Consider the following 16034-nt stretch of genomic DNA (forward strand, 5'->3'; position numbering starts at 1 on the left):
TCGTTAATCAATAGATGGTTACGGTTTCCTGACCATGGACATTGGATGTCGTTGATAACGGGATCACATCATTAGGAGAATGATGTGATGGACAAGACCCAATCCTAAGCCTAGCACAAGATCATGTAGTTCGTATGCTAAAGCTTTTCTAATGTCAAGTATCATTTCCTTAGACCATGAGATTGTGCAACTCCCGGATACCGTAGGAGTGCTTTGGGTGTGCCAAACGTCACAACGTAACTGGGTGGCTATAAAGGTACACTACGGGTATCTCTGAAAGTGTCTGTTGGGTTGGCACGAATCGAGATTGGGATTTGTCACTCCGTGTAAACGGAGAGGTATCTCTGGGCCCACTCGGTAGGACATCATCATAATGTGCACAATGTGACCAAGGGGTTGATCACGGGATGATGTGTTACGGAACGAGTAAAGAGACTTGCCGGTAACGAGATTGAACAAGGTATCGGTATACCGACGATCGAATCTCGGGCAAGTACCATACCGCTAGACAAAGGGAATTGTATACGGGATCGATTGAGTCCTTGACATCGTGGTTCATCCGATGAGATCATCGTGGAACATGTGGGAGCCAACATGGGTATCCAGATCCCGCTGTTGGTTATTGACCGGAGAACATCTCGGTCATGTCTGCATGTCTCCCGAACCCGTAGGGTCTACACACTTAAGGTTCGATGACGCTAGGGTTATAAAGGAAGCTTGTATGTGGTTACCGAATGTTGTTCGGAGTCCCGGATGAGATCCCGGACGTCACGAGGAGTTCCGGAATGGTCCGGAGGTAAAGATTTATATATAGGAAGTCCTGTTTCGGCCATCGGGACAAGTTTCGGGGTCATCGGTATTGTACCGGGACCACCGGAAGGGTCCCGGGGGCCCACCGGGTGGGGCCACCTGCCCCGGGGGCCACATGGGCTGTAGGGGGTGCGCCTTGGCCTACATGGGCCAAGGGCACCAGCCCCTAGAGGCCCATGCGCCAAGATATAGGAAAAAGGGGAGAGTCCTAAAGGGGGAAGGCACCTCCGAGGTGCCTTGGGGAGGATGGACTCCTCCCCCCCTCTTAGCCGCACCCCTTCCTTGGAGGAAGGGGCAAGGCTGCGCCTCCCCCCTCTCCCCTGCCCCTATATATAGTGGAGGGGAGGAGGGCATCCATACCTGAGCCCTTGGCGCCTCCCTCCCTCCCGTGACACCTCCTCCTCTCCCGTAGGTGCTTGGCGAAGCCCTGCAGGATTGCCACGCTCCTCCATCACCACCACGCCGTTGTGCTGCTGCTGGATGGAGTCTTCCTCAACCTCTCCCTCTCTCCTTGCTGGATCAAGGCGTGGGAGACATCGTCGAGCTGTACGTGTGTTGAACGCGGAGGTGCCGTCCGTTCGGCACTAGGATCATCGGTGATCTGAATCACGACGAGTACGACTCCATCAACCCCGTTCACTTGAATGCTTCCGCTTAGCGATCTACAAGGGTATGTAGATGCACTCTCCTTTCTACTCGTTGCTGGTCTCTCCATAGATAGATCTTGGTGATACGTAGGAAAATTTTTGAATTTCTGCTACGTTCCCCAACACTATCATGATTTTTTTCGTCATGGACGGCCCAAAGAATGTCATGCAGGTGCGTCTCCGGCCCGCCCAGGACGAAAAGCCCATTTTCTGTCATGATTTTTTGTAATATAAGTAGGAGCCCACCACATCTATGATGATACCGGGTTTTGTCACAATTATCGTCATAGAAGTGTCATATGTATGACAGGAAAAAAATTCGTTCAACCCAAAATGTCACGGATGTGTCTTTTTTTTTTGTAGTGCTTGCGGTCATCTCAGAGAGTTGCCATTTTCCTTTAGAGAGTTATAGTTGACCTTAGATTGTTCAAACTCTTCTGGAAGAGACTCAAGAATAATTATGACAAGAAGGGCTTCACTTAAAGAACACTCCAAAGCCTTAAGTTTGGTGTAAGCATTTACCACCCTCAATATGTGTTGCCTAACGTTTCCGTTAATAGTGTATTTCTGAAGAAGCTTAGCAAAAATCTCATGAGCATACACTTTGTCGGAGCCTTTAAATTGCTCCTCCATTTCAGTGAGGAATTCTTTAGCAGTGTCTTTCTTAGGGAGTGCTTCAGAAATGTCCTGCGATATTGCCGCTTTCATGATGAGAAGCGCAATATGGTTGGACTTATTCCACTTTTCCATCTTAATATCATAGTCCTTCTTGAGTTTTGCATACCCTGTAGCACCTGCCACATGTGCCACAGGTTTTTCTTCCCTCAAGGCATAGTCAAACTCAATACAACCCAAACATAATTCGACGTGGGACTTCCAACAAGGGAAGTTACTCCCCCTAAGTGGTTCGATCGTGTCAGACTGGAATGGAGCGGAATCTGACATCATCATAAAAATTCATAAGTAAACTTGCATGATTATAAATTTACGTTGGTAAATAAACAAACATGCCAAGTATTTAATTTCAACTCCATGTCAAAACACCGTTGGGCAGAAAAAACATGGAATTAAAATATCATAGGGGATGACTCATAATAATAAAACAACGTTGGTCCAAACTAAAATTAGAATCATTTCATTCTCAATTTAAAGATCAACATAAAAAACATTATCATTATTTGATGTCTAAAAAAGTTCATCATCCAAAAACACATAATAAATCCTGAATAAAATATCTCGTTGGTTCAATTTTACCCAGAATAACAATGTGCTTATTATATTTTTATGCATTTTCTGGTTTAAACAGTGCAAAACATAATATTTATTAACTTATTCGCACTGGAAAAAGAACAGAAAAAACGCCACAGTGATTTTGGCCCGAAATACCCCAAAGTTATTCAACGGCCCAACCAAGCAGCAAAAAACGTAAAGAGAAAAAAATGCGCTGGGCTAAGGCAACCTGGGATGAAGCCCATGGCCGAAAATGGCTCATTAATGCCCGAAGGCCCGAGCCAGTGCTCCGCGTCGCTGTGAGCCGCTCGATTGAATCGGACGGTCTATATAACTACCGATCGGAACAAAAACAGCCACCCGATCCCGTAACCCTAGTGCAGTTGCCCGACCCCCGCATCTCACGCTCGCGAAGAGAGCGGCGACACCACGGCGGCTCAAGGCGCGCCGACCATGGCGGCGCGCCGGCTGCGCTCGCCGGATGAGCATGCAGCAGGATGAATCCCGCGCGCTCGCCGCTCCCCCGTCGAACGTTGCCCCGGCGTTCGTGCACATGGCGCATCAAGGAGGGAGGAGGTACGCCGGCCACCACGGCATGAGGAGCGACGGCGACTTGCTCGGCGTCGGCCAAGACAAGGGCGCGTACATTCGGGCAGAAGCGGCGGCGGCTCAACTGCGTTCCGCGCACCGTCCCGAGGACGGTGGCGTCGCGACGTCTTCGCCCTCGCGCAACGGTGGGTGCTGCACGGGCCCCAAAGGGAAGAGGCAAGTACGCGGCGCGTTAGGTGAGGATTCTCCCCATTCTTCTCCAATTCGTGTACATCAGTGCTTGATTTGGTGAAAACTGTCCTAATTTCATAATTAGGGTTCTTTCAAATTGGGGATTTTTTTTCTAGGGTTCTTGATGTGGGGAGTCTACTGTTTGTATACTGTTTAGACCTCTGCCTTCTAATGTGCTTATCAAAAAAGAAGAAACGGTACTTAAACATGATTGATTCTTATCAACCGTGACAGAACCATGAGCTTTAGGATATCACATAATTATTTGCAGATGTCAATTGGCATGAACATCAAACAATAGCATGAGCATGGGGCTAAAACTTTCAATCTTGATCATAAAACCCTAAACCTGACTTGATCTAAACTTGATGTTGATCTACAGATCAATAATATAGGGACCTATTGCAATCAAAATTGGCGACTGATACCATTGTTGGAATAATTATGCATCTCTGGGATGCCATGGGGATCATTACATGTCACGGCAGTAAACATGATCGCCTGCTCGATGCAGGCGTGATGCAGGGGTGATGTAGTTGAGGTAGAAGTCCTCCTCAATGTCCTGATGCCCTCAGGACGCCACCGGCACTGCCGGGGGACGATAGCGGCGGCTGGAGTAGGTCTTCCCGTTGCTGCAGCACTCCCCCTGATCGGATGGGGTGAGAGAATATCGGGAGGGGAGTGAAACCGTATGAGAATTGTGATCGCGCAGGCTGCCAACCCTCTCCCGTTCCCCCTTTTATCTAGCGCTGGCGACAGGGGACCTAAACCATCAGTTGGTTTGGGTGCCCCCGATCAGGGCGCCTTAGTTGGGATAAAAAGCCCACGTACGTTGGTGCGTGGGGCCTTTTTCATTAACGTTATCTTCCCTTTTTTTCTTAAACTAATAGATCTAACTGCCTGTTTAAGCCGTCAGATCAAAACCAACACGAGCGGCCCTTACTCCTTCAAGCATTATGTTCGTAATCCGACAACGATCACTGCACAAGGCCTATACTTACCTTTTTCCTTCTGCAATGGCTATAGCTTTGACATTCGCAAAGCCTTCGATTCGACGATGTGGGACTATTTGTTGGATTGGTCACCGCATCATGGCTTCCCAAGTAGATTCAACGAGTGCGTTTGTCCTCTCCTTCCTTCGGCCTCTTCGAGAGTACTCCTCATGGGACTACTATAGACCCATATAGGCATGGTTGTGGTCTCCGGCAAGGGGCCCATTCTTCCTGTTGCTGTTTGTGCTTGTCCTTGACCCTCTACATCATATCCTCATCGAAGCTACTGCACAAGGCCTTGTCCATCCTATCCATGGTCGTTCGACGACTATCCATGCTTCGCTCTATACCGTTGATGCAACTATCTTCGTCGCCCTAGTAAGATAAGACATACTGTTATTGAGCTCCACGCTAAACTCATTTTATGGGTCACCGATCTTGTAGCCAATTGTGCCAAGAGTCTTGTGGAGCCTATTGGATGTGATAATGTTGACTTCGATGATGTCCTTCACTCCATCCCCGCAACCAGGACCACATTTTCGATGAGATATTTCGGGATGCCTCGTTTGGTCACTAGACTAAAAATAGGTCATTTCTAGTTCCTCAAAGACAGGATTATGGACAAGCTAGCACCTTGGCAAGGCAAGCATGTGGCAAATCTGGGTCGCATTGTTCTTGTCAAGTCCATGCTCACGACGATTGCCATCTATCATCTCATGTCGTTGACTTGCCGGTTGAAGTGAAGAATAAAACTGACGGAATGCGGCAATGCATAACTTTGGGCGGGTTGCGACAAGGTCCAACAAGGCAAATGAAGGTGAACCATACATGTTCACCAATTGTATCTTCTAAATCATCGACACTAACAATCCACCATTCTCCCCAAAAGGAGATTTTCGTAAATAACCAAATATAACATTAGGAGTCTGGGATTAAGGGTTAAATTTATAAATTTCTTACGCCTCCCTCCAGGGGCCAGGTATCATATACACCGCCAAAATAAAGAGCCTTAGTACTAGAAGAAAAGCGCCTAGACTTTGAGAGATAGTGTGCGGTGCAAGGCCAAGCACTACGGTAGGCTAGGTGTTCTTAACCTTGAGAAGTTTGCACAAACTCACACCCACCGAGGGCTGCTTAGCCTAGGAACTTCATGCTCTTCCGAGGCATGTGATCTATGTAGATCACGGGCTGCTGCCATTAGAGTGACTATTGGGGACAATAACCTTGCCAAGTTTTGCTACAATGGTCAAGTGGCTCGGTCTCCTTTCATTTCTCTACAATGATTTGGGCAATAGCCAAGTCTGGCTGTCACTTTGTTGATGATACTAGTATCGTGGGAGATTTGGAAGGAACGCGATATAAGAGTTTTCTATAACACCTCCACCCCAACAACGGTGGTTGTTAGGAAGATCAAGGGGGAAGCCCATCACTGATTGTTAGTGGACGCGAAACACTTGATTAATGTAATGCCGGGAGAGTGTCTTTTTTTCTTCCTCTTTGGGGGTATATGTTTAAAACTTCTTTCTTATGAATGAAAATGGTAAATTGTTTCAACAAAAAAAAGAGCCAAGGATTTGGGTTGTAAGCCACCATTGCTTGTACTTTATAAAACTGTATCCGTCGTGTTCCGGCTGCCCTCATATATGCAAGACTGGCTAGAACCCTAGAACTCTCCCGTCAAATTTAGCTATACTTTCTATCTGAAATTTCTGTTTCTGCTCGGTCCATAGTTAACTCTGAACCTCACAATAATGGTGAGATTGTGCGTGATGACGACAAAAAGGCGCTCCGGTGTGACTCGTGGCAACGAAGCTGGAGAAACCAAATGGGCAGGAGTTGCATCTTGCGTCACCTCCTCACTGATCACAACTTTATCTACTAAACGAAAACCTCACAGATCAATCAATCAATCAAACCTCTTCACGCCTCGTATCGGCGCCTTCGTCATAACTGAGACCAGGTGTCGACCTGCCGCGTGGTGGTCGCCATTATTATTATCATCGGTCCCGATCTAACAGTCTGCCTATGTGGACAAATCCGTGTCTCCGGAGACGAATGCCGCGTGCATGTCGGCTCGTCGACGGGATGCGCCTGGGCGTGTCGCGCGAACCTCCCTAGTGCCAAAATAAACAGCTAAAATGTCGATTTCGTAGCACATTCATCATGCACTTTGGCGTCCGGACCTGTATCACCCGTTGTCCATTGGCGTGCGTCCGGTATGCACGCCCGTGCGTCACGCCACTGACTACACGCCGGCCGCCCGGCGGCAGGTACGATCGGCGGGGATCAGGGAGGGTACACGGTAACACCATGGTTTACCGGTAGAATATCCGTGCGTTGCCACGGGTTTTTAAAAATTTACTTGTTGTATATATAAACATAATGCAAGTTAAATTTCACATATGTAGAAAAATTAAATTCTATTTTACTTGCGATGTAATTAGAATAAAGAAATGTAAGTCAAAGGCGTATACCTACACGGGCGGCGCTACACATGGTGCAACGAGCAGAGGAGTGCTACTTTTGTAAAACTTGACCGTGTGGTGATCAATGATGAGTGGTGGGCATGATGCCAAACTGCTTGCTGCAAGCCCTTTCATCAGAGATGTCAGATCATTGCCCATTGCTGCTAAATTGTGATGTATCATTCAGACACTCCCACGCTTTTCGGTTCGAGAATCATTGGGTAAGGATGCAAGGGTTCCAGGAGATAGTTCGATCTACTTGGCAGGGGTGTAGCTTGGGATCGGATCCGGTATGTAGGATAACACCTAGATGCCTTTTTATGTAGGTGATGTCTATCAAATATGACCGGCGGTCGGACCGGAAAAAACTGAAACCAGCGATCCCAGTGGTTTTTTAAGCGTAGAAGACCGTCCCGCAATCGAATCGGAAAAACTTGGTCAAAGGTTTTTGAAAACCCTAATGAACCGGGCGGTTCATAGAAAACCGAAGGTTTGATGTTGATTCCAGAAAAGACCCTGACTTGTTTTTATGCGTACAAGCTGATGGTAGAATCGGTAAAGGAAAAAAACTTTTTGGTAGGGTTTCGGTCTATTGGGAGCTTTATCTCTCGATATAAATATATATTATTCTATCTATTGATTGATGTATTTATTGATAAACTATATATTATTCCATCTATTTATTGATGTATTTATTGATAAACTATATATTATTGTATTCTTAGAAAAATCGACAATCAAACCGGTGAACCGACGGTCCAACTGATAAAAACCTGAACCGATAGTCTTGCCGGTTTGATTACTGGTTCGGTTTTTTAAACTATGGACAACACAGGACAGGACAAGGAGTTGGTCGCATCCAGGTAGATAGATCACCACGTACGGGCACCGCGCCCACCTCGATCCTGAGCCGAATCCCTGATGATCCCACCCACGCAGCAACCCTGGCCGTCGGATCCCCGCACCGCCCCTGGGCCACCTCACCCACTCGCCACTAGGGTGGTTCAAATCAGGCGGCTCGCCTCCTTTCTTCCTTCCTTGGCCGTCTGGAAGCTTTCCTTTCTCTTTTGCAGCAGAGTGAGGGAGGAGCGGGCCGGCCGGGGAGAGGGGCTTTCCGCTTTGCTTGCTCCCTCTTTCTCCCCTCCCTCTCTCTCTTTCCAGCCTTATTATTGATCCAAGAGCGCGCGCGGCGAGAAAGAGAGAGCGAGAGAGCCCACCCGCACCGCGTCTCCCTTCCTTTCTCCTCCTCGCTAAGCAACTCATCAGCTCAACTCACATCATCATCCGGTCCGGGGTCGGAGCCGAGCACTAGTGCCACCCACACCACCACTAGTTAAACCAGCAGCCTTCTTCAGCCGGTGGGAGGGAAGCCAACTAGCCAAGCGAGTGAGTGCGCGGCCACAAGGTACGAGGAAGCGGGCACAAGGGACAAGAAGAGCTCGATCGACCACACGGCCGGAGCGGCGATGGCAGGGCCGAGCATGCCGCAGCCTCTGCTTGCTGCTCTCCTCCTCCTGGGGCTCTTGCTGCTCGTCCATGTCCCGTATGCTGGTATGGTCTTCGGCTCCGTCGGTTACGCCTGCATCCGGTTCTTTGCTTTCTTCTTCGGCTAATCTGAATTCGGTTCTGTTCTCGGCTTCTCGCCGTTGAGGTGTCTGGACTTTGGAAGCTTCTTCTCGCTTTCTTTTATCATTAGTACTGTACGCTCTTTTGAGATTTGAGCCAGTCGAGCACATGTCCAGATATTTGATTCCTTACTTCCTCCCTGCCACTGGAACATCATCATAGCCCCAAGGAGATAAATAAATAAATAAATCCAAGTGTACCTTTTCTTCTTCTTCCTGGAATAGATTGTCTTTTTTTTTTTTTTGAAACAGAATCCTGGAGTAGAATTCAAATCACAGGGTAACTAAGTACTAGTAACTGGCGTCTCTTTCACGTAGGTTCTTCAGCCGAAAGTGGTGTTGGTTCTTCAACCGTCCTCTTCGTGTCGACATGGTTCCGTTTTTAGCCCGGGACAGAATGTGGGTGACAATGAAGTGAACCTACTTACATCTGTGGAAGAAAACAACGGTGTCTGCGCTCTCAACCGTGCAACATATATATAGGGAAACAAGTTGCAATCATGCACGCGCACTCGTGATAAAATCGTACGTACTCGCTCGTCGTGTCGTTGTGAGGGTGACTTGTACTAGCGCTGTACCGACCTGACACAGTTTGTTCTCCAAGTCTAGCCATTTGAAGTCCGCAGGATTTCTCGTGCTCTTCACAAGTTTATTTACTGTGCGGTAACCGTACTGCATTTTGCCAACTATACTTAGCATACCCTCAAAAAAAAACTATACTTAGCATGCCGTTAACGCTGTGGCACGTGTCGCAGCGCCGCAGTCCTTCATCGGCATCAACTACGGCGACATCGCCGACAACCTGCCGCCGCCGGCGTCGACGGCGCGGCTCCTCAAGTCCACCACCATCGGCAAGGTGCGCCTCTACAGGACCGACCCAGCCGTGGTGGCCGCCTTCGCCGGGACCAGCATCTCCCTGCTCCTCGGCGCCGCCAACGCCGACATCCCCTCCTTCGCGTCCTCGCCGTCGGCCGCGGCCGCCTGGGTCGCCGCGCACCTCCCGTCCTCCTCGTCGCCCGCCGTCAACGGCATCTCCGTCGGCAACGAGGTGCTCTACTCGGGCGACGCCGCGCTCATCTCGCAGCTGGTCCCGGCGCTGCAGAACATCTACGACGCGCTGCCGGCCAACTCCGGCATCAAGGTGTCCACCGTGAACGCCATGGACGTGCTGGCGTCGTCGGACCCGCCGTCCTCCGGCGCGTTCAAGCCGGAGCTGTCCGCCGCGTTGGACCCGCTGCTGGCCTTCCTCAGCAAGACCGGCTCGCCGTTCCTGGTGAACCCGTACCCCTACTTCGCGTACCAGGACGACCCGCGGCCGGACACGCTGGCCTTCTGCCTCTTCCAGCCCAACGCCGGGCGGCCGGACGCCGGGTCCGGGCTCACCTACACCAGCATGTTCGACGCGCAGGTGGACGCCGTGCGCGCCGCGCTGGACGCCAAGGGGTACAAGGACGTGGAGGTGGTGGTGGCCGAGACCGGGTGGCCGCACAGCGGCGGCGCCGACGAGGCCGGCGCCTCCGTGGAGAACGCGCGCGCCTTCGTCTCCAACCTCGTCTCCCACCTCCGGTCCATGGTCGGCACGCCGCGGATGCCCGGCAAGTCCGTCGACACCTACCTCTTCGCCGTGTACGACGAGGACCTCAAGCCCGGGAAGGCGTCGGAGAAGTCCTTCGGGCTGTTCCAGACCACGCTCACCGAGACGTACCCGACGGGGCTGATGAGGAACGGCACCGCGGGCCTGGCGCCGGCGCCGGCACCGACCTTGCGGCCGGCGAGCCCCCCGCCGGCGATACCGCAGGTGGGTCACCCATCCATCACTCTGCCCTTGGCTCTTGTTTGCTTCCGAAGTTTCGACTGTGAACTTACGGTGGAGCTCTCGTCTCGCTTCTGTTGGTGCAGGTGACGCCGGTGCAGCCACAGCCAAGCGCGTCGGCAGCGGCGACGTCGCCGCCTCGTCATGCTCGTAGTGCTGCTGAATCGCCTCGCGCCGTGCCGGCGCTCCATGTGTTTGCTTGTTTCTTGTTCATGTCTCTGTTGGTCTGACCTTCCATTTATGTCTGCAATCTCTGGAGTGTGTGTTGACGCAAGCAACTTGTGTTCTTCTGTTATGTGGTTTTGCATTGTCAATAGTGCAACTCAGATACGGTGTGAACAAATGTATTTGTTGGCGTATGGACACACTGACAGTCATCATATCATAAAAAGAATGATCAGATGATCAGCCGAAGCATACATAAGTATTTTGTTGGCGTACAAATAACAAAGATACCAAGCAAGTGCAAGGAAAACATACACTGGGCAATGCAACAGAAACAACAATCTGCAGGCAAAACAATGGGCTTCAGAAGAAGTCAACAACCGAACAAGAGCTACAACAACTCTCAGCACACCACCATCTTAGAAGAAAAAAGAACAATGCAAAGGCAGCATCGAACAAACAAACAGCCACACACACACACAAAAAAGGAAGATATCATCGGATTTATTTATGCGCCGGAATGAGAAACTGGGGATGTGGTGAACTGCCCGTCCTCGAAAAGATGGATGTACTGCTGCGGCAATGGATGCTCCACCTGCAGCATAAGAACCACACAAGGTTAGGTTTAGGCCTGTAGCTTATGTGTAGATACCCCAGCCTTATTCCGTAGTACAGAAGAGGAATTCACACGGTGCAAAAATAAAGATCGCATCTTACCCAGTCGCCATCAGTCTCGTCGCTAGGAACCAATACATTCATTTCACTGGATTTAGCCGAAGTAATGGAAGCGCCCAGTGACTCTTTGTTCAAGTATAACTGACACCCAGCTGTGTTGTCGATTGATATTGTCGGCGCGTTGCCCTACAGGTAAAGAGGTGATGATGACTTCAGTCCTTCACGGCACTAGAAGCATGCCAAGTTCAAAAGATTTGACCAGCATACAAACAAAAGTTACACTTTTGGACCGATGACACAAATTCACAGAACAATCGAGTACCTGACATTGCACCTCAACGCCGTTGCAGTTGACAACCTCAAAAGCTGCTACAACATCCTGCATGACACGTTAACTAAATTACCCTCGGCATATGCAATATTAATTCCCAAAAAGAAATGCAATATCAGTTAGCTGACGCCCCAGAATGGTTTTTGCTGACCTTGAAAACAATTCCAAATTTGGTGCATTTGTCGACGGTGATATTGTTTACTTTACCTGAAAACAAGTTTAGCATTTGCTATTCACCAAAGCTTCCAGAAGAACATAATATATCCGAAGTAAAGATATACTTGTATGCGTTACTCCCTCCGTCCCATAATATAATACGTTTTTGCAAACTGTTTTAGCTTGCAAAAATATCTTATATTGTGGGACGGAGCAAACTGTTTTAGCTTGCAAAAACATCTTATATTGTGGACGGAGGGAGTACCATTTACTTGAAGGACGGAATCCTTGCATCCAAACACATAGATAGACTGTTTAGAATCACACTCATCAATAGCAAGGTCCTTTCTACCAACTTGATTTTCGATCACCCATCTGCCATTTTTCAGAGGAAATGTAAAATAGATCAGTGTAAAGAAATATGTGCTCATTTATAAAGAACCACAATATTATCCTACTAATTAAATGGTGCAAGCTCCACCAAGCAACATATGTAAATTATCAAACCAATAAGAAATTTAGATTAGGAAAGAAGGTTAGCTTCTTCGATATCAGATGGAATTACATTATTCAAATACACAATTCAAACTTAATCCAATGTGCTTCCTTAATTTTCTTTGCAATAATTTCTCTTGATAATGCATTTAATTATCTCCGGTTAGTACGAGATGAGTGTTTTTTCTTACACGAATTTAACTATCCCTTGGTCTTATGTGAAGTCATTTTCTCTGAAACTCTTTCATCTATATTTATGCCACAGACCTCAACACGAGCATTCATCTAAACAATTAGTTAAACAGGATTACAAATCCATATCCTGTTTTTCGCTCCCTCTCAACTACGCGCAAGTCCATCTATTTCTGTGCCTGCTCTCTAGCGCAACTAATCAAACACAAGGTTTCTATAACTATTCCACATGGTTGGGCCTGTCTGGCATTGATGCAGACCAACAAACAAACCCACAACGTACCAGTGACAACATGTAATGACGTACTAGATAATAGACGCTAGATAACAGTATGTCGTTTTTAGCACTCACTTGCGACCCATCTGAAGCTCCAGTTTTGGGGTTCCAGTCTTGGAGGCAAAGGCTCCTGCACGAGAAGTCTTCGCAGGAGCAGGGGCAGCAGCACTACTGGTCACAACACCACTTCTATCAGCACGGTTTTTAGCCTTCATGTCATCAGTAACCTTTCGCAGCCCTGTAAAAATAATAATAGGGCTTCATATGTATGTTATTCTAGAAGGAAACAAATCTCTGGTCATAGACAAAGCAGGTGCTATCATCTACCTGAAGTCACATCTTTGCCCCCACCGATCTCTTGAAACACAGCTGCCATTCCTTGCTTAGGCTGCGAAGATTTTGGAGATTTGTCTGTGCTAAAAAGAGGAGCCGATGGTGCAGCAGGTGGAGGAGGACCCTTAGCCGCTGGGGCTTTTGATGTTGGAGCAGCAGCCTTTGGTGGTGCACATCCAGCAGGACCCCACACAGGCCCAAGAGGATAATATTTCTTAATATAATCCCTCAAGCCAGGCATGTAGAGCTCCTTCAAAGCTTTAGCCCACTCAACGTGGTCAGCGTCTTTGTTCTTGTACTCAACAAGAATCTAAGAGAAAAACAGTGTATATGCATCATGAACAAAACAACAAATACACATCTGGTTTCGTAGTAGAATGAAAATTTTCAGCTGGATCACTAATACCATTGCGAGAGGACATCTTACAAAAATTAATCAAAATCACAAGACAATTCAGGCAAAACATAAGTAAATGTTTCACCCAAAATGATCAATTACTATGAATTAGCATGTGTGGATTGACAAATATGTAATCTTCATCAAAGGTTTCGGAAAAAGACATAAATATTAGCTTTATGCTACTCTAGGCCTTTTAAGGGGATTCCTATTTACTCATGTGAACCTAATAAATAAGTTGTCGAAAACTTCATAATCCCGACAGTCCCCTTCCAGAATTATGTTGACAGGTCAACCTTGTCCCTTCCTCGGCACTCTTCCTCAGTCACTCATGCACACAGCACATCCCCCATTCCCCTTTTACCGGGTTTGTGAGCTCAGCTCTCCAATGCATCTTGTGCTGCATCTGCATCTAAAAAAATTGGTGTGTCCTTTAGCTTTTATCTTGTGCAAGATACAAGCTCATTCTCTCATTTCACTCTTTCTCATCCACCCCAACAAAATCCTGATTTGGCGACCAAAAATACAAGGTAGCATGTACTGTTTTAGATGCTTATAGGGTTCAATTTCTTCAGGATGAATATAACTTTAAAAAAACACAAGGTTGTCTTCTAATGCTTTTGTTTTATAAAATACATCTATTACATGGTAAAAATAAATTTTAATGAAAGAATAATCTAGTAGTGACAACCAGAAACGCTAAATGGGTTGTTTTGCTTGAATAAAAAAGGATGGTAGTCATAAGTGTTACAGATGCATCTCACTAATCTATAGTGGACCTTTCCAAAAAGAAATAGCACCGAAGCATTCTTATCAGGCTTTTTTGTTATTCATAAATTCAACCACGGCAGTAGGTATAAATGCCACAGGTATTGTGGAGCAAGGACAGAACTGGTGCTAGAAGCTCCCACGCCAGGTGGGGTCTGGGGAGGGATTATACGAGGCAAGCCTTACCCCTGCACAGTGCAATGCAGAGAGGCCGCGTCGAACCCAGGACCTCTTGGCACACGTGGGGAGTAGTTCACCACTACGCCAGGCCTGTCGAAAATGGAATATAAAAGACACATACCTTGTTATTATAGAACTCGGCCATCTGCCAGCTTTCTTCAACATGTGCTGTTGGGAAACTCATGCCTTGCAAGGTGGAAGAATAAAAGCAAATCAGGCGCGAAACATGTATAACCTTGACCAGACTCGAAGCCAAAGAAGCAATCTCACTAACCGCAGCCTTTCCCTAAGAATGCAACCCAAGCCAGGGCGCCGAGACTGTCAGCAACACTCTTCATATGATTAAAATAGTCGGGCCTCCTTCCTTCCGTCATAGCAGTTGCTTTCGCTATAGTATCATGTAGAGGCTTGAGGAAATCCTGCGCATTAGCCATTGATGCAGGTTTCTGCAGAACAGGGGGCAAAAAGTTCAGTGATGTAAGAATTGCAGTTACAATTTTCCAGATCCATCAAGCACGGTAACATTGTACTATGCCGCAGCATCCAATACTGGACGCCATTACAACAGTGACATCAGCCCCAGACGTCTCGATCAACGAAACCCTACATCTCCTAACCTAGAATCAAAATCTCGGCTCGATCGGCCATTTCCGCGCAAACAATGCCCCAGTGCCCCAAAACCGAAGGGGACACCCGGAGATCTAAGGGCCGAGCGCAGACGTAAACGGCAGATCGGGGCAGGGAGAGAAGAGAGCGCCGTACCGGGTACTGCTTGGCCAGGATGAGGAGGTCCTTGGCGACGGCGAAGGCCTCCGCGAGGACGTTGGTGACCTCGAGCACCGTCCCGCCTATCTTCTCGGCCGCGGCGTTGAGGCGGCCGAAGGCCTCGGCGACGAAGTCGTCGTAGGCCAGGATCGCCGGATCCGACGACGCGGAGGCGCCCCCGAAGTCGCGCGCTGCCGAGGCCCCGGACGCGGCGACGGCCTCGAGGCGCGCCACCGCGGCCTCGAGCCGCTCGACGAGCGCCTTCTCCATGGCGGGGCGAGGCGAGGGAGAACGAATCGGGCCGCCGGGGTCGGTCGTGCGCGTCCGTGCGGCGGTGTGCGAGCGAGAGTGCGTCTCTGTGGCGCCGCTTCTCCAGCTGGTTGCGGTTTTGATGGACTCTGCGGCTTCGCGAGCGGCTTTCCTTTTTTTCTGTGGCGACAGGAAATACTACATGGGATTGCGAGATGCTGCGGCACTGGATAATTCCCCAAAATTACAGTACCACATGCTCAATCATGCACTGTAATTTGCAAAACAAGATGAAAGTACCACATATGTTTTTAGTTTATAATGGTATATTTTGATCTACTCGCAGTTTCTCAAATGAAGATTAGCATAGTCTACCAGTCAGGGAATATACTCAAGCTGGTAAAGGTCGGCACTAAGGAGTCAGTGTTGCGTCACGCTTGTAAACGTGAACTTTTTTAGCCTTTTATTAAGTCGGTGAGTTATCACCGAAAGTTAAAGGCCACTACTAAAGTCTAGCAATGAGAGAAACGCTACACCATATTATCATCTCTTCGCTTAAAAATTTCATTGTATGTATGTTGTACAGGTGGCGGGCGGCGAGTAGCGGGCTGCCACCGGATACCCTAGCGAGAAGAGCGAAGGAGAGAATGAGTGATAGATGAGATGAGGGCATCGTGCGGCTGCGTCGG

The 16034-nt window shown here is 48.4% G+C and overlaps 2 protein-coding genes across 2 annotated transcripts; one reads left to right on the forward strand and one right to left on the reverse strand.

The window, feature by feature from the left end:
* The first annotated feature begins 7948 nt into the window (after positions 1-7948).
* LOC123090907 (glucan endo-1,3-beta-glucosidase 7) lies at positions 7949-10705 on the forward strand. The gene is made up of 3 exons (XM_044512261.1): positions 7949-8475; positions 9305-10347; positions 10449-10705. Exons 1-3 carry the CDS (start codon positions 8391-8393, stop codon positions 10590-10592), a joined length of 1272 nt encoding a protein of 423 aa, XP_044368196.1. The 5' UTR covers positions 7949-8390; the 3' UTR covers positions 10593-10705.
* Positions 10706-10709: 4 nt separating this feature from the next.
* LOC123090906 (cyclase-associated protein 1) lies at positions 10710-15501 on the reverse strand. Its single transcript, XM_044512260.1, has 10 exons — positions 15094-15501; positions 14606-14777; positions 14453-14517; positions 12981-13296; positions 12729-12891; positions 11955-12064; positions 11685-11740; positions 11525-11581; positions 11245-11388; positions 10710-11122 (listed from the first exon to the last, which is right to left on the reverse strand). Exons 1-10 carry the CDS (start codon positions 15364-15366, stop codon positions 11036-11038), a joined length of 1443 nt encoding a protein of 480 aa, XP_044368195.1. The 5' UTR covers positions 15367-15501; the 3' UTR covers positions 10710-11035.
* Positions 15502-16034: the final 533 nt, after the last annotated feature.

This window comes from Triticum aestivum, chromosome 4B (genome assembly GCF_018294505.1).
Source record: "Triticum aestivum cultivar Chinese Spring chromosome 4B, IWGSC CS RefSeq v2.1, whole genome shotgun sequence".
NCBI lineage: Eukaryota > Viridiplantae > Streptophyta > Magnoliopsida > Poales > Poaceae > Triticum > Triticum aestivum.